At 49.2% G+C, this 21,196-nt stretch overlaps 1 protein-coding gene across 1 annotated transcript in view; it reads left to right on the top strand.

Annotated features, from left to right (window-relative positions):
- The window catches only part of NUBPL (NUBP iron-sulfur cluster assembly factor, mitochondrial), a 91,583-nt gene that overhangs the window by 50,304 nt on the left and 20,083 nt on the right, over positions 1-21,196 (top strand). The window contains exon 7 of the mRNA XM_078659391.1: positions 19,336-19,429. Within this exon, the coding sequence (XP_078515517.1) occupies positions 19,336-19,429 (94 nt within the window). The remainder of the gene's footprint in view (positions 1-19,335; positions 19,430-21,196) is intronic.

Here is a 21,196-nt window from a genome sequence, read left to right as displayed (position 1 = left end):
ACAAGTCCGCCGCCCTGAGGAAATCCGTGTCCTAGGGCGTCGGCCGCCATTTTGCGGGTTCAGCCGCTTCACCACCCTCCGTAACTCTCCGAGCGGGCTCTTAAGCGAGGACACCCCTGGAGTTCACTCAGGCCCCAAGAATGGCGATCTTGGTGCAGAAAGATGCGCCACCAAATTCGGGGGGTCAGCCTGCGCCACCACCCGCGGGCATCACAAGCCGACTCCGGGCGCAGGGCTTCAAGATGGCCGGACGAGGCAGCAGCGAGGGCGTCCTCCTGCACGGTCTACCCCCAACCACGGCGCGCCGCGCCCTACCACGGGGCCTCCCAGCCGCTGGACCGGGCCCGGTCAGTATCCACCGGAACAATCACACAACGGCCTCTCCCAGTCGTCTCTCTCTCCCGCCGGGGGCCGCCACCGACACCGCCACCCCGGCCGATCCACGCAGGCAAGGCTCCGGTCTCCACACCGCGAAGGCCCCGGACCAAGCAGGAGCACAGCTTCGGATCCACAGCACGTAGGAGCCCGCAACTCAGACGGTGAGTACGAGCGTTGCTTCACGTTTCCGTTTCTTCCCGAGTGTGTCGTCTCGGGGCAGGATATTTGCCAGGATTTGCGTGTTGGGCAGGAAGGCTGACGGAGCCGAGCTACAGAGCGGCCATTGCGGTCACGAGCTTGGCTCCTCCCCCGTTACCATAGGATTAAATGTCATTTTAAGATATTACACTGCAGCAGATTGTCAGCATCTTCTGAACACAAGTAACAAACACTGTTGGATTATCTCCTGGACCTTCCTACTAGTAGCTGCAGCTCTCTCGTCTTCCCACGGCCTGGTCCTGGCGAGCTAGGCCTGGGTCACATTTTACATGAATTGTTTGCGCTCCTTCAAAGCTGAAAAAATCCTGTTTATCACCGCCCCAGACCTGTGTTTTAACATAAAACTTTTGCAGATGACCCCTTGCATCCACATGCTGATCACATTACTAAGGAGTAGCCTATCGGCCAATCCTCCCCACATTCTGCTGCTCAGGAAGAGATGCTGTTTTGCCCTAAGAGAGTCCCTGCCCTCTGGAAAGCAGTCCAGTAGGAGCGCTCCACCCTCCGCTTCTTATGGACCATTCTGCTAAGGATGATAACAAAGTGAACGTTTAACACTTGTCCTGGGTCTCCACTGAGGAATATATGTACTCCCTTCAGAAAAACATTCTCTCAGCTAAAGAAAAATGAAGATATCCACCCCTGGGGCCTACATCCTCATTGACGAAACCTGTACTTGTGACCCCTCCATCAACCCCATCATCCCTCCTTGATGACACAATAGCCCCCCTCGACACCTGCTGTTCACTTTTTGGTACACCCCTTGTGGACTATCTGCTGGCAATAGATCGACACGTTATAGACCAATGCTGTTCACTTCTTGACAGATCCCTTTTCGATAGTCTGCTGGATCCATCATTGGTAATCGATTATCGACAAATTCTAGACTAGCGCGGTTCACTTCTTGACATATTCCTTGACGACGGTCTGCTAGATCCAGCATTGGCGATTGATCATCAACAAAATCTAGAACAGCGCTGTTCATTTCTTGAGAGACGTGTTGTCGACGGTCTGCTGGATCCATTGCTGTCAATAGATCATTGACAAGTTTCAGACTAACACTGTTCACTTTTTGACAGACTCCTGATCGACGCTCCGCTGGATTCATCATTTGCGATAGATCATCGACAAATTCTAGACTAGCGCTGTTAATTTCTTGAGAGAAACATTGACGACGGTCTGCTGGATCCATTGCTGCCAATAGATCATTAACAAGTTCCAGACTAACGCTGTTCACTTTTTGACAGACTCCTGATCAACGGTCCGCTGGATCCATCATTGGCGATAGATCGACAAATTCTATACTAACGATGTTCACTTCTTGGCACATCTCTTGTCGACAGTCTGCTGGATCCATCATTGGCAATTGATCATTGACAAATTCTAGACTAACACTGTTCACTTCTTGAGACACCCCTTGTCAATGGTCTACTGGTTTCATCATTAGCAATAAATTATAGACATATTCTAGACTAACGCTGTTCACTTCTTGACAGACCCCTTGTCGACAGTGTGCTGGATCCATCATCGGCTATAGATCATCGACAAATTGTAGACTAACGACCAGTGAAGAATCTCAGTAATGTCCCTGATTTTGTGCCACCAGCAGTAATACTGGCTACTAGTGTACAGTAGCATCCAAAGTAGAGAGCGCAAGATGAAAATGGTGCCAATGTGCAGAATATTTGAAGTTTTAGGAGGAGCACAAGAAAAAGAGCACAAGAAAGAAGAGACATTTTTGCCTTCATGGCCAGTAGGCAACATATTTCTTTTCTGAAAGTGAAGATTTTAAATCTGAATTTCTGACCATCCTCACCATAGCCTGTCTGTGCGCCCACAACCACATATTCGTGGGCTCTGTAGCTCTCCTACTTCTGACCCGAATGGTACAAGTACCACTGAACATCTGAGGCTCTTTTCAAGGAACAGTGCCTCATTAGTGCACTGAAGACACAGGATCACAATGATATTGAAGGTGGTGCAGGGTGTGGAGATTTCAGACAGGGCTGCTTCTGTCAGTGGTTTCTCAGCTTCACTCAGTGTCTTCACATCCTTCTGTCCAGCAGCCACATAACCCGTCAGCCGGTGCTGGGCTTGCAAGGGTCAGCCCCATATTTTGCGGATTAATGCCAGCCCAGCATTGGATGCTGGCGCGTAGCTGCCTCCATCGCAGCAGCTCAGATGATCCGGATGAGCTCCTTGACATTGGGCAGGGACGTCCTTCAGGTCTAGTCCCACCCTCTGGTAGACCACCAACATGGTGTTGTACCTAGAACCTCTATTCATAACCGGCCTGTAGAGTCTTGTGGCGAGTACAAGGATAGTTTGAAGTAATGGCTCATCCAGGCACTCTGGACTCCTGTTGCCAAGGCTTTGTCATCTTGTAGGGGTCATATTTGAAGGGGCTCTCTCCAGGAACGCAACATTTTGGAAGTCAGACAGGCTGCACACCACTTGTCGTAACAATTGTTAAAAAGTTCCCAGCCACCTCCTCTTTTCTTCCCCCACCTTCAAAGTGCTCTGAAGCCACCCAAGGGTTGCTAATAACACTTTACAAAAACCTCAATAAAATAAAGAAGGTTTGGGGCGCTATCAGGAAGTCTACGCCTAGTGAGTGTAAATCATCATCTTTGACTTTTAGAAGGGCCGCCAACCAGGACGCGCTCCCCCTTCGTGGACTTTTCTTCCGCATGGTGGGGTAGAACAAGGCAGGCCTGGGTTGGACTGCCCAGATGGGTACTAAGTACCTGGACCCAAACAGGATCAAAACAAGGGCTTGGAAGGGTTAGGGTCCGAGCGGGGGCTCCTCACTAATGGTGAACACTGACACTTGATCCCTTGACCCTTACTAGAGGCTCCAGCCAGGCACAGACCCTGCTCCGTAGGCAAAGCCCCCCTGCTGCCCACACAGTCGAACACGTTATCAGAGGGCACTGATGCCCACACAGTCGAACATGTTATCAGAGGGCACTGTTTTGGGCAGTTATGGGGGACCAAATGTGTTAACAGACTTCTCGTTTTGGGTAGAGGTAAAAGGGCCTCTTCTCTTCCTTTCCCCCGACTAATGCTGGGAACGCACCTGGGTTCTGCTGCTTAATCAGCAAAACCTTGGGGTCGGCTGAGGAGCATCAAAAACACAAAAGCACCCAGTAATGGCTCAAGATGTGAGGCCATTTGTGGGGAAAATGCAGGCAATTCAGAGTGCACAAAACTGAATCAAGGTGGTGCTGCAAGCACCTTTACAGTGCAGGGACATTTCACCATACCCATAGCATCATGTACCTGTGGCACCATGTGTGCACTCTTGGCATCATCTGTATGACCTTGGCATCATATATACAGCCGTAGCATCCTCTATATACCCGTGGCATCCTATGTATACCCGTGGCATCTTCTGTATAACATTGGCATCCTATGTATACCTGTGGCATCATCTGTGTGACCGTATCATCATCTATATACCCTTGGCTTCATCTGTATACCCATGGCATGTGGATAACCCTTCCACAGTCAATCACCCCTGTGCCATATGGAACCTTAATTCCCTGTATTACCTCATTGCCAACACTTTCATCAGTTCTGGCGGTGGTAAATAGTGCCTTTTACAGAATACTAGTGTTTAATAGAGAAAATCTGCATTTACTACTTAAACAAAATCAGTGTTTTAAAGAACACTGTAAGAGGAAGGGAGCTACACAGTCCTATGGAGATGTTTGGGGCCCACAGCTCAACTACCCTCTATTCCCCTGTTATAATCGATTTAGTGGGCTGGAAGAAGTGGACTGACCATCACCCCACAGTATTGAAGTTGCCATGGGCAATGGGGTACCTACTCCTGTAGATGGAGGTTTTATTGTTACTGCTAGGGAGGAAGTCCCCAATCAGGACAGCGCTATTCCAGACCCCTTGACAGAGGATGTGGCTACTCATGCCGCCCTGGATATACCTAGGCTGTCCCCTTCCATTGTTAAAATCTTGTCCTGGAACATAGCGGGCTTAAAGAAAAACTTGCCCGATCCGGAATGGAACACTTTCTTAGAAGATTTCCATATCTGCATGTTCCAGGAAACCTGGTGTGTAGAGCCAGAATATAAGCAGGGTTATTCTACATTTTTTGTCCCTGCAACACAGCTTGGGAGAGGGCGCCCATCAGGTGGTCTACTTATTTGGATTAGGCTAGACTTGAATTGTGAGGTTACAGTTAATTATGTCCCCTGTAATGATATTCTCCATCTAACTGTTAAAAGGCAGTCCGCCAGGAATGTTTTTGAACTTTTTTGTATCTATGCTAGGGGGCTCCCAGGGGGCCAATCATCTCCAATACTGGAGTTGCTGGATAGTAGACTCTCAGCACTCCCTTCTAAATCATCAGTATTAGTGGGAGGTGACCTTAATTGTACATTTGAGCCTCTCGATGAGGATGAATTTTTGGGCTCTTTTATGAAACAAGGAAACCAGTTAATTCCATCCCTATCTTTGGCCCCAATTAAGAAGTGGTCGGCTCGAGCCATTCAGCTGAATGCCCTGGTGTCCGCTTACGACCTATGGGCCTTAAACGGCCGTACCACATCTGATCGTATGGGCGCTATGACCTTTAATCGAATAGGCTGCCCATCACGGATTGACTACATCCTTTTGGATGTATGGTCATGGGCCAATCTAATTGATATGGAGGTCAGCCAGAGGGCTGATAGTGATCATAATCCCCTCTGCATGGGTATGTTTTGGGGAAACAATACTGGTGAAGAGGTTCAAAATGAGCTGATTACTAAAGAACTAGTCCCCTCTAACTGTAATCGCAGGATTAAGTGGAATGTGGTTCAGTGTAATGAAGGGACACTTGAGATTATTAGGGCTCTAGTTTCAGCTGCTTCATCTGCCCTGGCACCAGCGAACCAAACTGCTCTTCAGCTTCAGGGGCCGGAGCTGGCAACCAAGTATAAAGACCTGATATGGGAGATCAGTAAGTTTTTTTCTAAAAAAAACAAGGGTGGTGATCTGACTAAATGTATACAAAAAAAGGGGAACCCTTGGTATACTGCCTCCTGTAGAGGGAAAAGGAAAGCAATTTCATTAGCTATCAAAAATAAGGATGCCTTAGCTGCTAGACTAGCTAGAAATGAGTATCGCATTAGTATTGCGAAAGCCAAAAAGGATTGGGAAGAGGATCACTGGCAGGCTTTAAAGGAAGCGGCGCATGGGAAAAATGCTACTGCATTTTGGAAACTGATTAACTTCATTGACAGACGAGGCGCTGAGCCTATTTCCAACCATATTACTGAGACCCAGTGGCATTCCCACTTCTCGAAATTATATGGCGTAGACTCCTTGGAAGTGGATCTAGCATCTACTATAATTGGCACTGATCTCTCGGCCCATCGGAATGATGGCTTTACAGAGGTATCCTTCACGTCCCGTGAGGTACAGGAGGCCATTCTTAAAATAAAATTGGGCAAGGCACCTGGCCCGGACGGAATTCCGGGTGATTTACTGTTGTCTAACCCACTGGTTTGGGCTGATTTTATTGTAAATGTTTTGAACCTCATCCAGTTGGGCCAGCAAGTACCGGACTCATGGAAGGGTGCAGAAGTTGTCACTGTTTTTAAAAAGGGTGAGAGAGAGGACCCTGCCAACTACAGACCAATTAGTTTAATTGATGTCATCCAAAAAGTAGTTGGTAGGGTAATTGTAAATAGGATTGAGGGTTGGCTCATGGAAGGAAATATTTTGTCCCATTTTCAGGCAGGATTCAGAAGTAATGTAGGGGCCATTGACCAAGTTTTTAGATTTTGTGCAGTTTTTTGGAAAACTGTGTCAATTACCAGAGGGAGCCTTTATCTGGCTTTTATTGATCTTAAAACTGCTTTTGATGTAATACCCCGTGTTAAACTCTGGAATGTCCTATTGGATATGGGTTTCCCACTCTATTTGCTAAATCTTATCATCAAACTCCATGAGGGTACTTATGCGAAGATACGCTGGGGGACACAGGGGCAACTCACTAAGAGTATACCCGTTAATAGAGGGGTGCGGCAGGGGTGCGTGATGGCCCCCACTTTATTCTCCCTCTTTATAAATGGGGTGGTGAAACATCTGCAAGAGATACCAGCCGACGCCCCAGTTGTGGCTGGGGAGAAAATGCCATCGCTCCTCTTTGCCGATGACACCCTGCTTTTATCTAAAACCCCCACAGGCCTTCAAACCCTTCTTGATCAGTTTAGTGTTTTTTGTCAGGAACGGGGTCTCACAATAAACACAACTAAAACTAAACTAATGGTCATGACCACCAAGAGGAAATATAGGAATATCCATTTGACCTTGAATGGATCTCCCTTGGAGGTGGTCGAAGAGTTTGATTACCTTGGTGTTAGGATTAATAATCACTTGAAATGGGAACCCCATATATATAAAATGCTTTTAAATCTTAAGAGGGTTTCCGGCACTATTTTAAAAAACCAACGTCTCTCTGTGAGTAGGCCAGTTTCCCCTGCCCTATCTGTTTATGAGGGTAAGGCTATTGCCTCTGCTGTATATGGCTCGGAACTGTGGGGCAATGAGAATACCAACGACCACGTCCGATCAGAGAATACGTTTATGAGGGACCTGGTATCACTTCCTTCCTCCACACCACTTAAACCGCTATTTTTAGACCTAGGTAGAAAATCTATTCGGGATATCCTCCAGCTCCGTCCTCTTTTATATTGGGTCCGTTTGAGGAGGACCCCAGAGTTAGCTAACTATGCCTTGGTTTTAGATGAAATGCTAAAATTAAATACTTCAGGCAAAATTAAGTGGCTAAATGCTCTAAAACACCTTGTAGCAAATGTGGGTTTAAGAGACGCTTGGGTATCCCAATCACCTCCACCAAAACAAGTGGTGAAAAAATTATATTGGGATTGGATAGAGGCCAGGGCACTACAAAACCCAAATTGGGGCCATTTGACCGAGACATTTTTGACCCATAAATGCACCTTAAAACTGGAGTTGTTCCTGGATTTTATTCAAATTCCTCGGGAAAGGACCTTATATCTTAAATTTAGACTTGGAATATTGCCCCTCAAAACTTTTACATCTAGATGGAACAATAAGAGGGAAGAGGATATAAAATGTCCAGGGTGTGCAAATCCCGAAGAATCATTGGGCCACTTTTTCTTTGCCTGTAAGGCATACATTCTACCTAGGAAGAAATGGTTAAAACCAGCACTAAAGAATCTTGGTGTTAGAGATTACAAATCAGCCTTACGCATTCTTATTTCCAACACCACTTCCATGGTTATTATTTGTGGAGTTGCTAAGTTTTTATCTTGTGCATGGATTATCAGGACTAAGATTTTAAAAAATGTTCATCAAGTCAATTCTTCCACATAATTTTTATATGTATTTTTGTAAATAATGAACTGTTTTTATTTATAATTGTGTGTATTATATGTTTGTACTTTTTATGATACATGTGTCGAATAAAAGTAAAATGACTTGACTTGTAAGAAAGCAAAATACACTATAAAAGACAAATGACCAGATAACAAAGAAAAGAAACAAATGTGAAACAGATGAACATTAGCAGCTTGAGACAAGAGTTTTTTAGACTTTCCAAATAGACACTGTATCCAAAGACGGTCTGTTATGATAACCAAGGGCTTTCCAACAGCGGGGACCAGAGGATGTCTGATGGAAATGTGCACTCCTGGCTTGCCCACGCCACATTTCACTCAGTTGACTTCTCACTGGAGAGGTTTGAGTTTCTCAAACGCGGTCTGTAATTTGCAGATGCACTCCGTCGTGGGCACAGATATGTTTGGTCATTGGGACTTGTAGAGAAGCAGGTGCCAGCTGCGGCCCAGGTCTGTGCTTCTGTCTCTGTTTACAGATGCTGATGCCAGCCTGGCTCAAAGCATTGGTTTGTGGACAGAAAAGCTGTCGCTGTGGGAGAGGACCACTGCCAGACGTTTGATGTGGGGTTTAAAGGGTGTCATCTGACCATCTGCACATAATCTAGTGTCTGCAGCATCAGCCGACGGCGAATGGTGTAAACTAGGACGCTGGACAAGTTGTCTTCCATAAATTTTTGTGAATCTTTGATGCTTGTGTCACGGGGCTCTACAGCAGGTACAGGCTGCAGGAGATACGCTATTGTTCCTCCTACATTCTAGAAACACACACAAGATCAATGTCCCATTCATAGCTCACATGGTTGCCAAGATGTATTACAAATTGTATGGGGTGTGGTAGCTTCCTGCTTCTTGCTCTCTGGACTGCCTTGGTCACTTCTCAGTCTGAAGTTCTTTCGTACTTAAATCTTGCCCCCACGCTGAGACCCACTGGGAGGGTCAACTGTTTGCATGCACAGCCTTGCATCTGTTCGGTCGCTTGTTCCTTGCTCAGGTGGAATAGGGTTGCCCCTTAGATTGGCTTTTCATGCAGAACTCACCATACCCTGTCCATAAATCATATTTCAAGAAAATTGAGGGCGGGATCAGGGCGTTGCTCTAGGATGGAGCCTCTGTGCGGATAGCACAAGACAAATTGAAGAGGGAATGATATGATGGGGGAGTGGCCCTACCCGACATTCATAAATATTGTTGAGCAGCGCAGCTGACTTCTGTTAATGGCTGGGTCTTTCGCTCCACAGAGGAACCGGCCTTCTGGATGGATAGGCTGGTGATGCAGAGGGGGGACATCTTGGGGCACTCTACGATACCTCAAAGCACCTTAAGCTTCATGGCCAAACTGCGACCGTGGTTGACCTCTGGCATACAGCAACACGGACCTTGGGCTGGAAGGAGAGGATCACACAGCCTACCACCCAGTGGGACACAGCGGCATTGGGTACATGGAGATGGTTACCCGGCTTTGATAAATGGGACCATATTGGTCTCTCCTGAGTGGGCAACTTGTGGAACCAAGGAGAGGGTATCTCCCTAACAGAGCTACAGCATGACTATCAATTGGCACCTAACGAAATGTATCGCTCCATACAGGTGCCCCACACCCTGAGGGCGGTACAAAAGGGGGTGGTGATGGACGGAGCATCTGAACCAATCAAACACTCACACCCAGTCAAAAGATCTGGGTTTAATCCATCACCGTTCTTTAGCCCACTCTGCCACCCCAGTTCAGACATGGCTATATGCAAATCAGTCTGACCCTGTGCCTCATGGGAACAGTCCAGCCCGAACTGCCAAGCCATGCCTTCCCTGGACCGTAAACAAGCTTCCGAGGACCGCTTTCTGGCATTCCAGCCGTCTTCAGCCCGGCTTGCTTGAATCCAGTGGCAGGGTATGCTCAGACGTGAGTCCCTTGCTCACTTTGCCATATAGCCATGTCTGAACTGGGGTGGCAGAGTGGGCTAAAGAACGGTGATGGATCAAACCCAGATCTTTTGACTGGGTGTGAGTGTTTGATTGGTTCAGATGCTCTGTCCATCACCACCCCCTTTTGTACCACACCCTGAGGGCAGCACTGCCAAAGGGAACGGTGCTCCCCCAGTCTTCGCCCCTGGAGGACAGATTATTAGATGAATACAAGTCGCGAAAAGCCACGTCTTTGACATACCAGAAGTTACTCAACAATATTCTGGATGCCCTGATACAATTGAAAGAGCTCTGGGTCCAAGATTTGTGGAGCCTGGAAGACGATGGATGGGTGGGGGCCTTGGCACCCCTAGAGCAGTGGCTATAAGATCAGGTTTTCGCTTAGTCCAACTGAAGATCCTCCACGCTTCTATTACGCTCAGACTGCACTGGTTAAAATGGGTAGGAACGGACTGATACTTGCCGAAGAGGCTGTGGCCATACTGGTACCTTTTATCATATGATTTGGGGCAGCCCAGCACTCGATGGGGGGGATTGCCCGTCTGAATGATGTGTGTGGGGCACACCTCACCACCTCAGCGAAGTGGTGTCTCTTAAATGTCTGGGAGGAAACCGAGTTGCTCCGTATGGAATGTATATGGATGACCCTGGGTTGGCTGTGGCTAAAAGGAATGTGGCTAAATTGCGGGGTGCGGAGCAGGTGCTGCAATTGGAGGGCTGGAAACGCAATATGTACCTGTGTATGTTGGCAGAGAGAGTGGTGTATGAAGGCAGAGGTTGCCCCCACAAATGGGTGAAAATTTGAGGACAGTGGAATGGATATAGAGGTAACATATGTGAGAGCCCAGCCCCCTTCACCTTTGGCGATCAGTCGTCAAAGACAATCCATTGGGCCATGCTGCGGGTTTTGTTGAGGGATGATGGACGGAGGGAGTCAGAGTGGTTTCACGCGGCTATGAAAATTAGGTCCAGGAACTTCCCAGTGCACAGCTGTGTTTTGTACGTCTCTTTATTGTTAATAAAAAGATCTGGAAAAAAAACAGATAGGTGTGCGTCGTTCTGCCCTCCCAGTGAATGACCGACTCAGACATGCAACCCTTTGTCTGTCTGTCGCTCCTTACCTTCTCAGGTCTCATGGTGTATCCCCTCTGAAGGCCTTGGGAGGGTGACCTGCATGGACAGTTAACCCTTTGTCTGTCTGTCGCTCCTTACCTTCTCAGTGTCACGGGGTATCCCCTCTGAAGGCCTTGGGAGGGTGACCTGCATGGACAGTTAACCCTTTGTCTGTCTGTCGCTCCTTACCTTCTCAGGCCTCATGATGTATCCCTTCTGAAGGCCTTGGGAGGGGGACCTGCATGGACAGTTAACCCTTTGTCTGTCTGTCGCTCCTTACCTTCTCAGGTCTCATGGTGTATCCCCTCTGAAGGCCTTGGGAGGGTGACCTGCATGGACAGTTAACCCTTTGTCTGTCTGTCGCTCCTTACCTTCTCAGGTCTCATGGTGTATCCCCTCTGAAGGCCTTGGGAGGGTGACCTGCATGGACAGTTAACCCTTTGTCTGTCTGTCGCTCCTTACCTTCTCAGGCCTCATGGTGTATCCCCTCTGAAGGCCTTGGGAGGGTGACCTGCATGGACACTTAACCCTTTGTCTGTCTGTCGCTCCTTACCTTCTCAGGTCTCATGGTGTATCCCTTCTGAAGTCATTGGGAGGGTGACCTGCATGGACAGTTAACCCTTTGTCTGTCTGTCGCTCCTTACCTTCTCAGTGTCATGGTGTATCCCCTCTGAAGGCCTTGGGAGGGTGACCTGCATGGACAGTTAACCCTTTGTCTGTCTGTCGCTCCTTACCTTCTCAGGTCTCATGATGTATCCCCTCTGAAGGCCTTGGGAGGGTGACCTGCATGGACAGTTAACCCTTTGTCTGTCTGTCGCTCCTTACCTTCTCAGGTCTCATGGTGTATCCCCTCTGAAGGCCTTGGGAGGGTGACCTGCATGGACAGTTAACCCTTTGTCTGTCTGTCGCTCCTTACCTTCTCAGTGTCACGGGGTATCCCCTCTGAAGGCCTTGGGAGGGTGACCTGCATGGACAGTTAACCCTTTGTCTGTCTGTCGCTCCTTACCTTCTCAGGTCTCATGATCTATCCCCTCTGAAGGCCTTGGGAGGGTGACCTGCATGGACACTTAACCCTTTGTCTGTCTGTCGCTCCTTACCTTCTCAGGCCTCATGATGTATCCCCTCTGAAGGCCTTGGGAGGGTGACCTGCATGGACACTTAACCCTTTGTCTGTCTGTCGCTCCTTACCTTCTCAGGTCTCATGGTGTATCCCCTCTGAAGGCCTTGGGAGGGTGACCTGCATGGACAGTTAACCCTTTGTCTGTCTGTCGCTCCTTACCTTCTCAGTGTCATGGTGTATCCCCTCTGAAGGCCTTGAGAGGGTGACCTGCATGGACAGTTAACCCTTTGTCTGTCTGTCGCTCCTTACCTTCTCAGGTCTCATGGTGTATCCCCTCTGAAGGCCTTGGGAGGGTGACCTGCATGGACAGTTAACCCTTTGTCTGTCTGTCGCTCCTTACCTTCTCAGGCCTCATGATGTATCCCTTCTGAAGGCCTTGGGAGGGGGACCTGCATGGACAGTTAACCCTTTGTCTGTCTGTCGCTCCTTACCTTCTCAGGTCTCATGGTGTATCCCCTCTGAAGGCCTTGGGAGGGTGACCTGCATGGACAGTTAACCCTTTGTCTGTCTGTCGCTCCTTACCTTCTCAGGCCTCATGGTGTATCCCCTCTGAAGGCCTTGGGAGGGTGACCTGCATGGACACTTAACCCTTTGTCTGTCTGTCGCTCCTTACCTTCTCAGGCCTCATGGTGTATCCCCTCTGAAGGCCTTGGGAGGGTGACCTGCATGGACACTTAACCCTTTGTCTGTCTGTCGCTCCTTACCTTCTCAGGTCTCATGGTGTATCCCTTCTGAAGTCATTGGGAGGGTGACCTGCATGGACAGTTAACCCTTTGTCTGTCTGTCGCCCCTTACCTTCTCAGGTCTCATGATGTATCCCCTCTGAAGGCCTTGGGAGGGTGACCTGCATGGACAGTTAACCCTTTGTCTGTCTGTCGCTCCTTACCTTCTCAGGTCTCATGGTGTATCCCCTCTGAAGGCCTTGGGAGGGTGACCTGCATGGACAGTTAACCCTTTGTCTGTCTGTCGCTCCTTACCTTCTCAGTGTCACGGGGTATCCCCTCTGAAGGCCTTGGGAGGGTGACCTGCATGGACACTTAACCCTTTGTCTGTCTGTCGCTCCTTACCTTCTCAGTGTCACGGTGTATCCCCTCTGAAGGCCTTGGGAGGGTGACCTGCATGGACAGTTAACCCTTTGTCTGTCTGTCGCTCCTTACCTTCTCAGGTCTCATGATGTATCCCCTCTGAAGGCCTTGGGAGGGTGACCTGCATGGACAGTTAACCCTTTGTCTGTCTGTCGCTCCTTACCTTCTCAGGTCTCATGATCTATCCCCTCTGAAGGCCTTGGGAGGGTGACCTGCATGGACACTTAACCCTTTGTCTGTCTGTCGCTCCTTACCTTCTCAGGCCTCATGATGTATCCCCTCTGAAGGCCTTGGGAGGGTGACCTGCATGGACACTTAACCCTTTGTCTGTCTGTCGCTCCTTACCTTCTCAGGTCTCATGGTGTATCCCCTCTGAAGGCCTTGGGAGGGTGACCTGCATGGACAGTTAACCCTTTGTCTGTCTGTCGCTCCTTACCTTCTCAGGTCTCATGATGTATCCCCTCTGAAGGCCTTGGGAGGGTGACCTGCATGGACAGTTAACCCTTTGTCTGTCTGTCGCTCCTTACCTTCTCAGTGTCACGGTGTATCCTCTCTGAAGGCCTTGGGAGGGTGACCTGCATGGACAGTTAACCCTTTGTCTGTCTGTCGCTCCTTACCTTCTCAGTGTCACGGTGTATCCTCTCTGAAGGCCTTGGGAGGGTGACCTGCATGGACAGTTAACCCTTTGTCTGTCTGTCGCTCCTTACCTTCTCAGGTCTCATGATGTATCCCCTCTGAAGGCCTTGGGAGGGTGACCTGCATGGACAGTTAACCCTTTGTCTGTCTGTCGCTCCTTACCTTCTCAGGTCTCATGATGTATCCCCTCTGAAGGCCTTGGGAGGGTGACCTGCATGGACAGTTAACCCTTTGTCTGTCTGTCGCTCCTTACCTTCTCAGGTCTCATGATGTATCCCCTCTGAAGGCCTTGGGAGGGTGACCTGCATGGACAGTTAACCCTTTGTCTGTCTGTCGCTCCTTACCTTCTCAGGTCTCATGATGTATCCCCTCTGAAGGCCTTGGGAGGGTGACCTGCATGGACAGTTAACCCTTTGTCTGTCTGTCGCTCCTTACCTTCTCAGTGTCACGGTGTATCCCCTCTGAAGGCCTTGGGAGGGTGACCTGCATGGACAGTTAACCCTTTGTCTGTCTGTCGCTCCTTACCTTCTCAGGTCTCATGGTGTATCCCCTCTGGCATGGACAGTTAACCCTTTGTCTGTCTGTCGCTCCTTACCTTCTCAGGTCTCATGATGTATCCCCTCTGAAGGCCTTGGGAGGGTGACCTGCATGGACAGTTAACCCTTTGTCTGTCTGTCGCTCCTTACCTTCTCAGGTCTCATGGTCTATCCCCTCTGAAGGCCTTGGGAGGGTGACCTGCATGGACAGTTAACCCTTTGTCTGTCTGTCGCTCCTTACCTTCTCAGGTCTCATGATGTATCCCCTCTGAAGGCCTTGGGAGGGTGACCTGCATGGACAGTTAACCCTTTGTCTGTCTGTCGCTCCTTACCTTCTCAGGTCTCATGATCTATCCCCTCTGAAGGCCTTGGGAGGGTGACCTGCATGGACAGTTAACCCTTTGTCTGTCTGTCGCTCCTTACCTTCTCAGGTCTCATGGTGTATCCCCTCTGAAGGCCTTGGGAGGGTGACCTGCATGGACAGTTAACCCTTTGTCTGTCTGTCGCTCCTTACCTTCTCAGGTCTCATGATCTATCCCCTCTGAAGACCTTGGGAGGGTGACCTGCATGGACAGTTAACCCTTTGTCTGTCTGTCGCTCCTTACCTTCTCAGGTCTCATGGTGTATCCCCTCTGAAGGCCTTGGGAGGGTGACCTGCATGGACAGTTAACCCTTTGTCTGTCAGTCGCTCCTTACCTTCTCAGGTCTCATGATGTATCCCCTCTGAAGGCCTTGGGAGGGTGACCTGCATGGACACTTAACCCTTTGTCTGTCTGTCGCTCCTTACCTTCTCAGGTCTCATGATGTATCCCCTCTGAAGGCCTTGGGAGGGTGACCTGCATGGACAGTTAACCCTTTGTCTGTCTGTCGCTCCTTACCTTCTCAGGTCTCATGATGTATCCCCTCTGAAGGCCTTGGGAGGGTGACCTGCATGGACAGTTAACCCTTTGTCTGTCTGTCGCTCCTTACCTTCTCAGGTCTCATGATGTATCCCCTCTGAAGGCCTTGGGAGGGTGACCTGCATGGACAGTTAACCCTTTGTCTGTCTGTCGCTCCTTACCTTCTCAGGTCTCATGATGTATCCCCTCTGAAGGCCTTGGGAGGGTGACCTGCATGGACAGTTAACCCTTTGTCTGTCTGTCGCTCCTTACCTTCTCAGGTCTCATGATGTATCCCCTCTGAAGGCCTTGGGAGGGTGACCTGCATGGACAGTTAACCCTTTGTCTGTCTGTCGCTCCTTACCTTCTCAGGTCTCATGATGTATCCCCTCTGAAGGCCTTGGGAGGGTGACCTGCATGGACAGTTAACCCTTTGTCTGTCTGTCGCTCCTTACCTTCTCAGGTCTCATGGTGTATCCCCTCTGAAGGCCTTGGGAGGGTGACCTGCATGGACAGTTAACCCTTTGTCTGTCTGTCGCTCCTTACCTTCTCAGGTCTCATGGTGTATCCCTTCTGAAGTCATTGGGAGGGTGACCTGCATGGACAGTTAACCCTTTGTCTGTCTGTCGCTCCTTACCTTCTCAGGTCTCATGATGTATCCCCTCTGAAGGCCTTGGGAGGGTGACCTGCATGGACAGTTAACCCTTTGTCTGTCTGTCGCTCCTTACCTTCTCAGGTCTCATGGTGTATCCCCTCTGAAGGCCTTGGGAGGGTGACCTGCATGCACAGTTAACCCTTTGTCTGTCTGTCGCTCCTTACCTTCTCAGTGTCACGGTGTATCCCCTCTGAAGGCCTTGGGAGGGTGACCTGCATGGACAGTTAACCCTTTGTCTGTCTGTCGCTCCTTACCTTCTCAGGTCTCATGATGTATCCCCTCTGAAGGCCTTGGGAGGGTGACCTGCATGGACAGTTAACCCTTTGTCTGTCTGTCGCTCCTTACCTTCTCAGTGTCATGGTGTATCCCCTCTGAAGGCCTTGAGAGGGTGACCTGCATGGACAGTTAACCCTTTGTCTGTCTGTCGCTCCTTACCTTCTCAGGTCTCATGATGTATCCCCTCTGAAGGCACTAGGAGGGTGACCTGCATGGACAGTTAACCCTTTGTCTGTCTGTCGCTCCTTACCTTCTCAGGTCTCATGATGTATCCCCTCTGAAGGCCTTGAGAGGGTGACCTGCATGGACAGTTAACCCTTTGTCTGTCTGTCGCTCCTTACCTTCTCAGGTCTCATGGTGTATCCCCTCTGAAGGCCTTGGGAGGGTGACCTGCATGGACAGTTAACCCTTTGTCTGTCTGTCGCTCCTTACCTTCTCAGGTCTCATGATGTATCCCCTCTGAAGGCCTTGGGAGGGTGACCTGCATGGACAGTTAACCCTTTGTCTGTCTGTCGCTCCTTACCTTCTCAGGTCTCATGATGTATCCCCTCTGAAGGCCTTGGGAGGGTGACCTGCATGGACAGTTAACCCTTTGTCTGTCTGTCGCTCCTTACCTTCTCAGTGTCACGGGGTATCCCCTCTGAAGGCCTTGGGAGGGTGACCTGCATGGACAGTTAACCCTTTGTCTGTCTGTCGCTCCTTACCTTCTCAGGTCTCATGATGTATCCCCTCTGAAGGCCTTGGGAGGGTGACCTGCATGAACAGTTAACCCTTTGTCTGTCTGTCGCTCCTTACCTTCTCAGGTCTCATGGTGTATCCCCTCTGAAGGCCTTGGGAGGGTGACCTGCATGCACAGTTAACCCTTTGTCTGTCTGTCGCTCCTTACCTTCTCAGGTCTCATGGTGTATCCCTTCTGAAGTCATTGGGAGGGTGACCTGCATGGACAGTTAACCCTTTGTCTGTCTGTCGCTCCTTACCTTCTCAGGTCTCATGATGTATCCCCTCTGAAGGCCTTGGGAGGGTGACCTGCATGGACAGTTAACCCTTTGTCTGTCTGTCGCTCCTTACCTTCTCAGGTCTCATGGTGTATCCCCTCTGAAGGCCTTGGGAGGGTGACCTGCATGGACAGTTAACCCTTTGTCTGTCTGTCGCTCCTTACCTTCTCAGTGTCACGGGGTATCCCCTCTGAAGGCCTTGGGAGGGTGACCTGCATGGACAGTTAACCCTTTGTCTGTCTGTCGCTCCTTACCTTCTCAGGTCTCATGATCTATCCCCTCTGAAGGCCTTGGGAGGGTGACCTGCATGGACAGTTAACCCTTTGTCTGTCTGTCGCTCCTTACCTTCTCAGGTCTCATGATGTATCCCCTCTGAAGGCCTTGGGAGGGTGACCTGCATGGACAGTTAACCCTTTGTCTGTCTGTCGCTCCTTACCTTCTCAGGTCTCATTGTCTATCCCCTCTGAAGGCCTTGGGAGGGTGACCTGCATGGACAGTTAACCCTTTGTCTGTCTGTCGCTCCTTACCTTCTCAGGTCTCATGATGTATCCCCTCTGAAGGCCTTGGGAGGGTGACCTGCATGGACAGTTAACCCTTTGTCTGTCTGTCGCTCTTTACCTTCTCAGGTCTCATGATGTATCCCCTCTGAAGGCCTTGGGAGGGTGACCTGCATGGACAGTTAACCCTTTGTCTGTCTGTCGCTCCTTACCTTCTCAGGTCTCATGGTGTATCCCCTCTGAAGGCCTTGGGAGGGTGACCTGCATGGACAGTTAACCCTTTGTCTGTCTGTCGCTCCTTACCTTCTCAGGCCTCATGATGTATCCCCTCTGAAGGCACTGGGAGGGTGACCTGCATGGACAGTTAACCCTTTGTCTGTCTGTCGCTCCTTACCTTCTCAGGCCTCATGATGTATCCCCTCTGAAGGCCTTGGAGGGTGACCTGCATGGACAGTTAACCCTTTGTCTGTCTGTCGCTCCTTACCTTCTCAGGTCTCATGATGTATCCCCTCTGAAGGCCTTGGGAGGGTGACCTGCATGGACAGTTAACCCTTCGTTTGTCTGTCGCTCCTTACCTTCTCAGGTCTCATGGTGTATCCCCTCTGAAGGCCTTGGGAGGGTGACCTGCATGGACAGTTAACCCTTTGTCTGTCTGTCGCTCCTTACCTTCTCAGGTCTCATGGTGTATCCCTTCTGAAGTCATTGGGAGGGTGACCTGCATGGACAGTTAACCCTTTGTCTGTCTGTCGCTCCTTACCTTCTCAGGTCTCATGATCTATCCCCTCTGAAGTCATTGGGAGGGTGACCAGCATGGACAGTTAACCCTTTGTCTGTCTGTCGCTCCTTACCTTCTCAGGTCTCATGATCTATCCCCTCTGAAGTCATTGGGAGGGTGACCTGCATGGACAGTTAACCCTTTGTCTGTCTGTCGCTCCTTACCTTCTCAGGTCTCATGATCTATCCCCTCTGAAGGCCTTGGGAGGGTGACCTGCATGGACAGTTAACCCTTTGTCTGTCTGTCGCTCCTTACCTTCTCAGGTCTCATGATGTATCCCCTCTGAAGGCCTTGAGAGGGTGACCTGCATGGACAGTTAACCCTTTGTCTGTCTGTCGCTCCTTACCTTCTCAGGTCTCATGATGTATCCCCTCTGAAGGCCTTGGGAGGGTGACCTGCATGGACACTTAACCCTTTGTCTGTCTGTCGCTCCTTACCTTCTCAGTGTCACGGTGTATCCTCTCTGAAGGCCTTGGGAGGGTGACCTGCATGGACAGTTAACCCTTTGTCTGTCTGTCGCTCCTTACCTTCTCAGTGTCACGGTGTATCCTCTCTGAAGGCCTTAGGAGGGTGACCTGCATGGACAGTTAACCCTTTGTTTGACTGCTCTTTCCTTCCGCAGGTGGAGTAGGGCTGCCTCTCAGCTGGCCATCCCTGTCTTGCCCTGTGCAGGCATCTTGAGGGTGACCTGCCTGGATAGAGTTGTTTAAATTGTCACTTTCCTTTGTCACGAGGAATGGCCCCACCCCAAAGGCTGGCTATTTCTTGGGCCCCTTGGCCCTCCTCTATGGAGTTGGTAGGAAGACATCTTGTTTTGGACCCACAACTCTTTGTTTGACTGATGCCCCTTTATTTCCTCAGGTGGAGTGGGGTGAACTGGACTACTTGGTGATTGACATGCCCCCGGGCACCGGAGACGTCCAGCTGTCGGTGTCCCAGAACATCCCGGTGTCAGGTATGGTGGCAGCCGGCTGACCCCCTCCCAGCCCCAGCAACTTGTAAAGACCTGTCCCCAAGTCTCCACTTTTCCCCTCAAGTCACCTACTTCTGGGTAATCCTTTCTGATCACAAGCCTGTCTTAAACCTAATGTCCTCTGCTGTAAACCAACAATCTAAACTAGGGCCCACTGTGTGCTCTCCGTCACTATCACCTACTGCAAGGGGACACACTCGGTGCACGACATGCCATGTGCGGCCGAAACATGTATGTCTAACTTTTTATTAATCAATAATGTATCTTTGGTTTAAAAGATACAAACAGTATCATCTCTGAACTGTACACAACAGGAATAGATGCATCTTGCAGGGACACAATGAAAGTACTCCTAACATGTACCACTTCATTACAGAACATGTATGTACTAACTGAAACATGTGTGAGTGAGATCCTGGCTGCCACGTTTGGCACTTTGAATGGACTTTATCGCAGGCAGAAAAGTGGTCCTGTGTTTTCTGTCCATTCTTGGTCATGTAGGTGTTTTAACTTCACAGTGCACTGGAAGAGAAGTGAGTTCAGCTGCTCACATCTAACCTGGTAGAACTGCACATGCCAACAAGGTGGAGGCTCTGGAGTTGTCCCAGGCCAAGCCCCAGCCTTCTTTCATCTTCCTGTCAAAGACCCCTTTTAGTTTGAGAGGCTGAGAAGTGGTTGTTTGAAGCAGAGAAAGTGCCCTGTGCAGGTCTGATGCAGAGCTCTGCCCTGCCCATGCCAGCTGTGAGGAGATTTGTTTTTTTCCTTTGCATTCTGAAGCTTATTATGATGATCTCACTACGAATCGAGAACTACCAGTGCCAAGAATCAAAGTCTAAAACAAAACTTGGTGATCTACTTAAAACAACAATGGCCAACTAAAGCGCTGCATTTATCAACATCCCGGTTTTTGGATCCCTGTGTATCTATTTTGTGTTTCTGCAAACACCTTGTGGAAACCACTGCTGTTAGTTTATTCAGTTACATTATTTTCAACTGATTTATTAATAATCTAGTTAAATGATCCACCTTTTTAAATGAAAACTTGTCTTTTTATGAAAGATGTTATTTAATGTGCCTGTTTATAGCCAAAGTATTTAAAATACAATCCACTGTTTGGTGAAAACGAGACATTGCCAAAGTCTTTAGCGGTGGTGTTTAGAGACAAGCAAATGTGATGCAAGAAGTGTGAACATTCATATCCTTGGTACCTCAATTCTAAAGCAAGAGTTACAGCAGCCTTGTCCGAAAAAAGTGGAAACTTTCAGAAACCTTTGGAAGCAGGAACTCCTTTTGTTTATCTGCAACGCCTGCAAATAGCAAGTGCTGCATGTCTGTTTGTATCTTCATCTTTGTGGCTCTGCCTTTGAATATCCGCTGCCCCGTAGAAGCCTGACACTCTAGGCTCGATTCACAAAGGTGAACGAGACCTGACGTCAAACTTTATACCTGACGTCAAACTTTATACCTGAAGTCTAAGTTTATACCGGAAGTCTAAGTTTATACCTGAAGTCTAAGTTTATACCTGAAGTCTAAGTTTATACCTGAAGTCTAAGGGCCCGATTCACAAAGGTGAATGTAGACCTTTTTTATTTTTATTTTTTATTAACAAAATTTATGTCAGCAGACAGACAAATCACAAATCTTACAGACACAAAAAAAAGGTGAATGTAGACCTGAGGTCTAAGTTTAGACCTGAATTCAAAGGCCCAATTCACAAAGGTAAATGTAGACCTGAAGTCAAAGTTTAGA

Source organism: Lissotriton helveticus, chromosome 9 (genome assembly GCF_964261635.1).
Source record: "Lissotriton helveticus chromosome 9, aLisHel1.1, whole genome shotgun sequence".
NCBI lineage: Eukaryota > Metazoa > Chordata > Amphibia > Caudata > Salamandridae > Lissotriton > Lissotriton helveticus.
Note: the sequence above shows the minus strand (reverse complement) of the source record. Positions and strands in the feature narration are given on the sequence as shown.